The sequence below is a fragment of the Haliotis cracherodii genome, unplaced genomic scaffold, assembly GCF_022045235.1.
Source record: "Haliotis cracherodii isolate W230 unplaced genomic scaffold, xgHalCrac1.p SCAF_4, whole genome shotgun sequence".
Taxonomy (NCBI): domain Eukaryota; kingdom Metazoa; phylum Mollusca; class Gastropoda; order Lepetellida; family Haliotidae; genus Haliotis; species Haliotis cracherodii.
The window spans coordinates 12803986-12815837 of record NW_027266297.1 but is presented as its reverse complement, the minus strand read 5'-3'; the positions used below and the strand labels follow the sequence as shown (position 1 = coordinate 12815837).

Here is an 11852-nt window from a genome sequence, read left to right as displayed (position 1 = left end):
AAAACATCCCTTCAATTTGACTTTTCAAAAAATCTTTTTCTCTTATTTCATTCGTTTCTTTAACTCACCTGATGAAAAATTTTATTATAAGATATTTCTAATTAGTTTTTAATTCTCTTTAAACCTTAAGGTTTGATTAATAAATCTGCAAACCAAGTAATAATAAAGGGACGGACGATAGCATAATTATCGATTACATTGTACCCTCACTTCCTGGTTACATCTGATTTAGAACTCATTGAATCCTCGCTCGGATGTGCGAGCGGTTTTACACCCGTATCACGATCCTATTATGATGTTATCGCTAGACACCACGAATGGGCTTTACAACTGCTTGTAATGTAGGGAATCTATTCCGGGTCTTCCGCGTGACGCTGCAGGTTATACCTGAACACTTCACATTCAGCTTCGGGAGGACCATTTATAGAATTATAATGAGCAGCCCTACACCAATCCAATCAAACCCCACCGCACATCACACATCCGTGCCTGCTCCACGGAAACAGAACTCTCTCTCTCTCACTCACTCACTCACTCACTCACTCACTCACTCACACACACACACACACACACTCACTCACTCACTCACTCACTCACTCACACACACACACACACACACACACACACACGGTGGATTATGAGTAAACGTTATTGACCTACCTGACTGGTAAACAAGGACCATGAAACCAATACACCAACACAAGCACCTGTTCGCCATTACGGTCCCACAGCAGGCATTGTAACACTTATCAGCACAATTTCCTGACGTTGTTCAAGTTATTGACACATAAATGTAAGAATGGTCGTTGGTTAACATCGATAGACACTCTAAACCATGTACCCTCTTACACAATCTTTGCAGTGCACGTCGAGGGCTATTTTACTTCCTCAATGATGTATAGGTTACCAGTCATAGCCGGGTTGCCAGGGCCTAGAGGCAGTATATCTCGCTATCTATCTACAGCCCATATCGAGTGTAAAAATAGAATGGAGGTGTAGCTTATTCCTTTTGTTCAAAGGATATATGTTATCTACCTGACACGGTGGTTGCTGTTTGAGTGACGTTAGGTCATACATGTTGGTTACGAAGCAGTGGGTACGGTCGATGTGTGGGATAGTGTCAGGTGAAGTTGAGGAGGATAGTATCAGGTGAAGATGTGGGGGATAGAGTGAGGTGAAGATGCGGAGGGTAGTGTCAGGTGAAGATGTGGGAATAGTGTGAAGTAAAGATGTGGAGGATAGTATCAGGTGAAGATGTGGAGGATAGTGTGAGGTGAAGATGTGGAGGATAGTGTGAGGTGAAGATTTTGGGGACAGTGTCAGGTGAAGATGTGGAGGATAGTGTGAGGTGAAGATGTGGAGGATAGTGTGAGGTGAATATGTTGGGGACAGTGTCAGGTGAAGATGTGGGGGATAGTGTGAGGTGAAGATGTTGGGGATAGTGTCAGGTGAAGATGTGGGGGATAGTGTGAGGTGAAGATGTTGGGGACAGTGTCAGGTGAAGATGTTGGGGATAGTGTCAGGTGAAGATGTGGGGGATAGTGTGAGGTAAAGATGTGGAGGATAGTATGAGGTGAAGATGTTGGGGATAGTATCAGGTGAAGATGTGGAGGAAAGTGTGAGGTGAAGATGTGGAGGATAGTGTGAGGTGAAGATGTGGAGGATAGTATGAGGTGAAGATGTGGAGGACAGTGTGAGGTGAAGATGTTGGGGATAGTATCAGGTGAAGATGTGGAGGATAGTGTGAGGTGAAGATGTTGGGGATAGTGTGAGGTGAAGATGTGGAGGACAGTGCGAGGTGAAAATGTGGGGGATTGTGTCAATTGAAAATTGGGAGGACATACTCCCATCTCCACATGTAGCTCCCGTACACACACTTCCATTTTCTCCATTAGGCTCCCGAACACACACTTCTACCTCCTCCATTAGGCTCCCGGAAACACACTTCATACTACACATGTAGCTCCCGAACACACACTTCAATTTCGTCCATTAGGCTCCCGAACACACACTTCCATCTCCTCTATTAGGCTCCCGGAAACACACTTCTAACTACACATGTAGCTCCCGAACACACACTTCAATTTCGTCCATTAGGCGCCCGTATACACACTTCCATGTCCTCCATTAGGCTCCTGTATACACACTTCCATCTCCTCCTTTAGGCTCCCGTATACACAATCCCACGTCCTCCATTAGGCTCCCGTATACACACTTCCATCTCCTCCATTAGGCTCCCGTATACACACTTCCATCTCCTCCATTAGGCTCCCGTATACACACTTCCGTGTCCTTCAGTAGGCTCCCGTATACACACTTCCATCTCCTCCATTAGCCTCCCGTAAACACACTTCCAACTACACGAGTAGCTCCCGAACACACATTCCAATCTCCTCCTTTAGGCTACCGTATACATACTTCCATGTCCTCCAGTAGGCTCCCGTATACATACTTCATCTCCTCCATCAGGCTCCCGTACACACATTCCATCTCCACATGCAGCTCCCGTATACACAATCCCATCTCCACATATAGCTCCCGTATACACACTTCATCTCTTCCATTAGGCTGCCGTACACACAATCCCATCTCCACATATAGCTCCCGTATACACACTTCATCTCCACACATAGCTCCCGTATACACACTTCATCTCCTCCATCAGGCTCCCGTACACACATGCCATCTCCTCCATCAGGCTCCAGTACACACATGCCATCTCCACATGCAGCTCCCGTATACACACTTCATCTCCACACATAGCTCCCGTATACACACTTCATCTCCTCCAGTAGGCTCCCGTACACACAACCCCATCTCCACATATAGCTCCCGTATACACACTTCATCTCCACACATAGCTCCCGTATACACATCCAATCTCCACACATAGCCCCCGTACACACAATCCCATCTGCACATGTACCTCCCGTATACACACTTCCGTCTCCTCCATTAGGCTTCCGTATACACACTTCCATCACTGCACGTAGCTCCCGTATACACACTTGCATATCCTCCTTTAGGCTCCCGTAAACACACTTCCATCTACACATGTAGCTTCCGTATACACATTCCCATCTCCACATGTATCTCCTGTATACACATTCTCATCTCCATATGTATCTCCTGTATACACATTCTCATCTACACATGTATCTCCTGTATACACATTCTCATCTACACATGTAGTTCCCGTATACACATTCTCATCTCCACACGTATCTCCTGTATACACATTCTCATCTACACATGTATCTCCTGTATACACATTCTCATCTACACATGTATCTCCTGTATACACATTCTCATCTACACATGTATCTCCTGTATACACATTCTCATCTACACATGTATCTCCTGTATACACATTCTCATCTACACATGTATCTCCTGTATACACATTCTCATCTACACATGTATCTCCTGTATACACATTCTCATCTCCACGTGTATCTCCTGTATACACATTCTCATCTCCACATGTATCTCCTGTATACACATTCTCATCTACACATGTATCTCCTGTATACACATTCTCATCTACACATCCATCTCCTGTATACACATTCTCATCTACACATGTATCTCCTGTATACACATTCTCATCTCCACATGTATCTCCTGTATACACATTCTCATCTACACATGTATCTCCCGTATACACATTCTCATCTCCACGTGTATTTCCTGTATACACATTCCCATCTCCACATGTATCTCCTGTATACACATTCTCAACTCCACATGTATCTCCTGTATACACATTCTCATCTCCACATGTATCTCCTGTATACACATTCTCATCTCCACATGTATCTCCTGTATACACATTCTCATCTACACGTGTATCTCCTGTATACACATTCTCATCTACACATGTATCTCCCGTATACACATTCCCATCTCCACATGTATCTCCTGTATACACATTCTCATCTACACATGTATCTCCTGTATACACATTCTCATCTACACATGTATCTCCTGTATACACATTCTCATCTACACATGTATCTCCTGTATACACATTCTTATCTACACATGTATCTCCTGTATACACATTCTCATCTACACATGTATCTCCTGTATACACATTCTCATCTACACATGTATCTCCTGTATACACATTCTCATCTCCACATGTAGCTCCCGTATACACATTATCATCTCCACATGTATCTCCCGTATACACATTCTCATCTCCACATGTATCTCCTGTATACACATTCTCATCTACACATGTATCTCCGGTATACACATTCTCATCTCCACATGTATCTCCTGTATACACATTCACATCCCCACATGTATCTCCTGTATACACATTCTCATCTACACATGTATCTCCTGTATACACATTCCCATCCCCACATGTATCTCCTGCATACACATTCTCATCTACACATGTATCTCCTGTTTACACATTCCCTTCTACACATGCAACTCCCTGTTCAAGATACTCACGAGACCTCGGACGATGCAAGCGACTGTCTAAATGTTGTGCCTAGGACTGATGAAGTTGGTAGGGCATCAAGGTTTTGACAACAGTCATGCATAGGCTTGCAAGGTAGTTCTCCTGGAACACCTAGACCACTTGGTCTTGTTTCAGATAATGACAAAGTCAGCGGTAAAGAATCGGACACATATCAGGGATCCAGAGAACCAAGTCATTATTGCATAGACACGAATTTCATGTAAGAACAAACTTATCACAGGATCAATGAAAGAGAGTGAAAAATGAATAAAACTTGTTCATATTTATTAAAAGTAAACTTTTGTGAACTTGTATTATTGTGTGCCTTTGGTTGTCACTTACATTTAAGTTTCCCAATATGGTTAAGTGGCATTATTTTGTATCTTTGCAAATCAGTTCTGAGGTAAAATCATTTCGAAAATGCCTTTCAAGTCGTTAGAACAACACCACTTGTATCACAAATATGATTTATCTCATTTCAAGAGGTACGCTTTCGTGTCTTATTCGTTATAGATGCCATCAGAGTGTCTTTGTGTTTGTAAGGTTACCTATGTTAAAAAAAAACACAGATACAATCACAATAACTAACCAAGTACCTGATAACAAACCACCAACATAACGTTTGTTGACAATACTTATATAATGAAAACTTATTTACACAAAACAAAATGAGGTAAAAACGTTCAGATCTACCCGTGTTGGCTTTCCTCGTTCGGACAGGTTCCCTCGTTCCCGAATGGTTATCTGAGGTTGTGATTTCGAATCCCGGCGCGCCTCGATTTTGTTTCTAGGTTTGTCAGCACCATGCCAGTGTTCGTGTGTTTCAAGTGATACACGTCTGAGACCTGCATCACTTCGGGCTTTCCTCCAACATTAAGCTGACACGCCGTGATATAACTGGGAAATGATGAAAGCGGCGGTAAACTCACTCACTCACTCACTCACTCACTCACTCACTCACTCACTCACTCACTCACTTAACAATGGCGGGTGGCCCTCTCGTCTGAGTCGCCACAGACCACGGTGCTGAGTTACGGCCATTGGCATAAACCTTTCATTCTGGGTCCGAATCCCGGTAAACCCTGATTAAATATCTAGGTTTGTCAACACCATACCTGTGCTCGTGTGTTTCGCCACATGATAATAATGATAAACAGAGAAAGTCTGAAGGCTTAATCTCAGATAGAAATACACAGGCTGTAATGGGACCACATTGACCTCCATGAGATATTACTTTTCTCGAAACCTTTCGTCAGCGATAGGTATCTGAAGCCTTTACTTACGTCGATGGAGAGAAAAAACCAACACTGGCCGAAACTTCCTGAGTCTGAAAGTCATGCTCGGAATTCGGACGTCACCTACAGTGCCTGCCCAGGTCTGTGGAAGCGTTGAAGCTTTCAAAGCAGAGATGGAAGTGTTTCTAAGCAGATGGAACGTCCGCAGTTTCAGAAAAGAACCCGGAGGATGACATGATGAGTTTGGATGGGGAACATTATGGGATGGCTGTTAATTTTGTCAAGGCTAATCTACTTCTTATTTGTCCCGAAGAACTGCAAATTAAGGGGTTATGGTAGATTAATGTGTTATTGTTCGTGTTTTGAAACACGATAACAAATAATTAGTGTCTTAGTTTTCTTGATTGTTCATGTTTCTACGGCAACGTAGTCTCTTCAGATCGAGGTTTTGGGGCACGGGTGGTCCAGTTGTCTAAGGCGCTGCAAATTTGTTATGCAGAGTTGCGACCCTTAGCTACGCCAGGAACCTATGATTGTGGGTTCAAATCCAGATTCACCCCGATTTTGTTTCTTGGTTTACAGCACCATACCCTGATCGTGGGTTTCACCAAAGTGATAAACGTCTAAGACCTGAATTACTTTACATTATTCTAAATCTAATCAAAAGCGGCAAAACCCTTTCTATATTCATCAGGAATCTCTGCCAAAAGCAGTGTCGATTGTCCGTTTCCAACCATATCTCGAGCATATGTTTAAGAATCATTATCAATTAGTGATGATACCAGGTGTTCACGAAAAGATTAGCATAGCCTGCCCCACCGGTGGCACCCGTCACAAACACATGCAAAGGCAAGTCACCTGAAAAACCACGGGAACATGCGATACAAGTCAAAATAGAGAATTGCATCGGACATCAATTTTAGAAATGTCTACATGTGTACCATAAAACCGATTGAAAGCTTTACACAGGCCTTGAATGTTGTAACCGTTATCAAACAACTTTTAAAGCCACTCTTAAGTTAATAACTGGAAGCAGTTGAATGCACAGCGTCGATAAAGTCTGGATTAACAAATGCACAGCGTGCACAAATGTCTGTACAAACGGCCAGGACACAGCAAAGTGGATCCCCTCGCTAGGTGTTTCAAAACACCTCATTATATTTGAACGCGGCTGACGTGGTTGCTTCGCATGATCATACATGTATATACAGCCTCCATATATGCACCAACTACCAACATTTCAATTACTGATGATTTCCAGCGTTTTACGGGAAACTATTGCTCAACATTATACAATATCAGTCTGCCTGAAATTAATTGAGTCTGGGGCAGGCCAATCAGTAACTGAAATGTTTAAAAAAAAAGATATAACATCGTTTACCCGATCATAGTTTATCGAGTTATGTCCCTTGGACATGCCACAAACCTATGATTGTGTGTTAGAATCCCGGTTCGTTTACCCGATCATAGTTAATCTATATATGTTTATTCATAATACTGAGAGGCCACCGGTACATGTGTACAGTAGCCGTACATGTTACATAGTAATGGGTGTATATACATTTATAAGGTAACACATTTGGAACTTCTTAGCTTCATAGCATGCAATATGTACATTGACAGCTTTTTCGTTATTACTAAATTCTTACTTGACATTAATGTAACAAATTTCTGTAAACTGTAACGGATACAATATTTATCAATGAACTGTTTTCTGAGTTCAGCATACAACGAACAAAATAGTAAGATATGGTATTCACTTTCTACACTGTTTAAATCACAAAACTGACAAATTCTGTGTTCTCTCACGATCCCCATATATATTCGTGTGAACCACATCTGAATCTTGCAAGTGCAATTCTAAATGTTTTTAGTGTCACATCTAATAAGTATTGCTCTCCAAAGAAATTGTTTTAAGGAGGGAATAACTTGATAGTTTTTTGGATACTGATAAGGAAAAATGCCAATTTTGAATGTACATATGTTTCAGGGTCTGAGCTCGAGTAAAAGCATCTATGAAATGATCTGGCATATACCTATCCTGTTCTGTCCATATATTGCCATAACCACATAAATAAAGTTGATGCTTGACAGAAGCTGCCAAGTTAGTGTGTCCTTGTTGATCATAAAGTAATAACATGTTATAACATTTCTTTGGATACTAGTATCTTGTTACAGGAATTTTAACTAATTTAATCCAGTATTTTATCGTCCACATTCTCCATTAGATTAGACGTACTAGGTTTCACACCAAGGCATCTTTTGCATGCATATAAAGATAGTTTTTCTATAACTTTTTGTGTTAAAAGGAGTTTGTGAGTTTTTATAGGTTAAGACTTTTAGGGTTTATTTGGCAGCTGGTTTGTTGTACTTTTATTTTTAAATGCGATCAAGTAGGCCTGTTTTGACTAGATATATGCCTAGTTCTTTAAAAGTTTGTAAGTCATTTAGGGAGTTTAGTACCGTTGCTAGTGTCATTGGATTGTTGCAATTTAGTGTGGAATAGAGCGTTGTTCTGTGTTGCTGGTAATGTGTGAAGTATAAGTATTACGTGTTCAGACGTTTCTTTTAAGTTGCAGTGGGGGCATTTACCGGTTTGGTGGTTTTTTTTAATTTGGTGTAGGTGGGAGTTTAACTTAGCGTGGCCTGTTTGTAGTTTAGTGAAACATTCCAGCTGATTAATTTGCTTTTGTAGTCAAGGTATTGTGCTTTAAAACATAACTATACCATCGCCAAACAAAAGAAGAAATAACTTTATAGTTTCCAGGTGAAGTTTGATCCCATCAGAACAGTTCTGCTGAATGTGTTGAGCAAACTCATTGATAAAGAGGGAGAACAAAAACGGATTTAAAATGCACCCTTGCTTAACGCCAATTTTGCTTTAAAATGTGTCAGAAACAGTACTGTTACTTCGCACACAGACCTTTACATTCTGATACATACAGCACATTAACATTCCAATTTTACTGCTAAGAACATGTGCTTTGAAACATGACCATAATTTATTTCTGCTAACAGAATCAAAGTCTTAAGACAAATCTACGAAAATTGTGTATCACAATTTTTTAGGAACAATCGAGCATGCTATTTTTATGAAGATTTCAAAGACCGTCATATGACTTAAAAGTTCTTTGATCAGGGTTACAACATTCATGGCCTCAGATAAGCTTTCAAATGATTTTATGGTAGACATCAGGACATTTCCAAATGTGACGCATTAGTTACACAATACAATTCAAGTGAACATCTGACTTGCCTTTGCACGTGTTTGTGACGTTTGCAAAGGGTGTGGTCGGACCCGTACCCCTTTTCGAAAACCTGATATGATCACTGTAGTGATTCATAAACACATGCTCATGATGTAGTCGGGATCGACTCTGCTTTTAGTTTTTAGTAGAGATTTCTTATGATTAAGGAATGTCTTTTGTCGACTTTTTTTATAATGACCACTAATGATACTTGATCGACTCTGTTGATCAGAGAATGAGGTCAATGTTGCATCTGTTGGGGTTTTGTACAAACTGTAACCGCCGAAATTGTATACGTTGCCTCTACAAAATTCAAAATAACCTGTTTCTTCTCCAGTAAGTCTTTACAAACCACAAGTTTCCATCTTCTTACCCTGCCATACTTGCATTCGGGCATTGGCAGTCGTACACTGTATGGTATTTTGTGAATTTGCCTCAAGAATAGGACAGATTTTGAAATGTTAGAAGTAATTATTTCGAGTATGTAATGAAATATGCCCTTTTAAATGACCATAAGCAGAAAAAGCCACCCACAAGCTCCATTCACTCACAGCACCATCTGTTTAAATCCATAATATGTAATTTAGAATATGTCTCTTTTGTATACAATATTTTCAACAAGTTTTTTTTTATTAATTTCTTATGTCACAGGTGCACATTAGGTTATGTAATAAGAAAATTACACGTCGATTGAAACGTGACGCTTTAATCACCGAAGTCCTATCTGCAGTCTAACATGCTAATCATAGCATATGTCCAGTTCGGTCTTTGTCCAGTTAAGGATAATTATCTACACAATGAGCAATACATATCTTTAACCGGTAAGTCACGTTTTAATTAGCAAACTTATCTCGATGACAATGCAAAGAATAACACAGTTCCAAGTAGTAATTGCGATGTAATGAGGAGCCATCTGGTGTAGGACTGGAAGTGTATAAAAGTTGTGCTGTGTCGAGAAATGAGCATCACTCGAAAACATGAAGACTTTCCTGGTACTAGTGGCGCTCCTCCTGTGTTGCCACATGTTGGTGCTATCCTCTTTGGGATGGTCCCGAACGTCCCGAAGGTCAAGAAAATGAAAGCCCCGGAGGACAAGAAAATCAGGGAAGAAAAGGCCCCGGAGGCCCCGGAGGCCCCGAACGTCCCGAGGTCAAGAAAGAGAAGGCCCCGTAGGACAAGAAAGAGAAGGCCCCGAAGGTCCCGGAGGTCCCGGAGGTCCCGGAGGTCAAGAACAATCACAACCACGCAGACAAGCACCACCAACAGAAGGCCCCGGAGGTCCCGGACGACAAGAAAATGAAGGCCCTGGAGGTCCCGGAGGTTCTGAGGGTCCCGAGGGTCCGAAAGGTCCCGAAAATCAAGAAAAGTAAGGCCCTGGAGGTCCCGAAGGTCCCGAAGGTCCCGAACGTCGCGAAGGCCAAGAATGCGGGCAGGGGACGAGAAAGAGAAGGTCCCGGAGGTCCCGGAGGTCAAGAAAATGAAGGCCCTGGAGGTCCCGGAGGTCCAGAAGGTCAAAAACAATCACGACCACGCTGACAAGCACCACCAACAGAAGGCCCCGGAGGTCCCGAAGGTCCCGGAGGTCAAGAAAACGAAGGCCCCGGACGACAAGAAAATGAAGGCCCTGGAGGTCCCGGAGGTTCCGAGGGTCCCGAGGGTCCCAAAGGTCCCAAAGGTCAAGAAAAGGAAGGCCCCGGAGGTCCAGAAAATCCAGGAAGAGAAGGCCCGGGAGGTCCCAGAGGTCCCGAACGTCGCGAAGGCCAAGAATGCAGCAGATGACGAGAAAGAAAAGGCCCGGGAGGCCCGGGAGGCCCGGGAGGTCCCAGAGGTCCCGAAGGTTCCGAAGGTCAAGAAAAAGAAGGCACCGGAGAACAAAAGGGTGAAGCATCCACAGGTCCCGAAGATAGGCCACCACCTCCTCAACAAAGGAACTGACAAGGTTAGCTTGTTTCTCACTACTTCGATTTCTAATGTACGTTTCTTGAACATAACTTAACGCAATGTAACATTAACTTTAATAAGCAAAGCAAACTAGACCCAATATATCCTCTTGTTTCATTATAAAGCTGTGCATACATCATTGTTGTTACTGTTTTACGGAAGCTTTGCTTTCCTTTTCAGATGGCACTTCTTTGTCAATGAAATAAAAAAATGAACACTGAAAGATTTTGTTGTACATATGTGTTGCATACCTGGATTTGTAATGGAAATGCATGTATAATTTGGTATATGAGAAACAAACACGTCATCGAATTAGTATTTTCCACAGCAAAATAAACCTAAGACGTGGGTGGACCAGTGGTCTAATCAGCTAATTAGAAAGCTGCTGTCGTTGGTTTGAATCCAAGGGTCGCCTTTATTGGTTTTCTTGTTTTGTCAGCGCCGTAACAGTAACTGTCGGGCTTTCTTCACACATCAAGCTACCTCGTCATGATATATCTGATATAGTGTTCAAAGCTGCGTTAAACCAAGCGTACTCACTCACTAACGAATAGGTTGACATTGTACAGCTAGACAATGCATTTTATCGCAGTTAGTTATAAAGCAATGCTTATAATTAAACCATTTACTTTTCACTAATAAACCACTGTAACAGCTGATTTGGTTATTGTGAATGAACATTTAGCTGGCCAGCAATATGTTGACGACAATTTGCGTCCATTCGCTAGAATTATCGGCAGAAAATGTGGACTGCAAAATGGCAATCCCAGACCACATCGTGCAGATCGTAACCGTTTATCTACGACGAAAAGGCATCCGGATATTGGACTGGTCCGCGAAGTCCCCTGACGAAGTCTAACAGACATTTGTCGTCATTACACCTTCACTGAGGAGACACATGGCCATATTTCCCACTCTCACAAAAGCGTTGACATTTTCATACATATTCTT

General features: G+C 42.0%; 2 protein-coding genes across 2 annotated transcripts in view; one reads left to right on the top strand and one right to left on the bottom strand.

Moving 5' to 3' along the window:
* The window catches only part of LOC139479759 (neuropilin-1-like), a 12665-nt gene extending 11751 nt beyond the window's left edge, over positions 1-914 (bottom strand). The window contains exon 1 of the mRNA XM_071262617.1: positions 661-914. Coding sequence (XP_071118718.1) covers positions 661-718 — 58 coding nt within the window. The 5' untranslated portion in view covers positions 719-914. The remainder of the gene's footprint in view (positions 1-660) is intronic.
* Positions 915-10287: 9373 nt separating this feature from the next.
* On the top strand, positions 10288-11117 carry LOC139480101 (uncharacterized). The gene is made up of 2 exons (XM_071263118.1): positions 10288-10899; positions 11082-11117. Exons 1-2 carry the CDS (start codon positions 10384-10386, stop codon positions 11100-11102), a joined length of 537 nt encoding a protein of 178 aa, XP_071119219.1. The 5' UTR covers positions 10288-10383; the 3' UTR covers positions 11103-11117.
* The last annotated feature ends 735 nt before the right edge of the window (positions 11118-11852 follow it).

Coding starts and splice junctions, on each gene's coding strand:
- LOC139480101 (XM_071263118.1), top strand. CDS start 10,384: ATGCGGGCAGGGGACGAGAAAGAGAAGGTCCCGGAGGTCCCGGAGGTC. Junction 10,900..11,081: donor TCAACAAAGGAACTGACAAG/GTTAGCTTGTTT, acceptor TTTCCTTTTCAG/ATGGCACTTCTTTGTCAATG.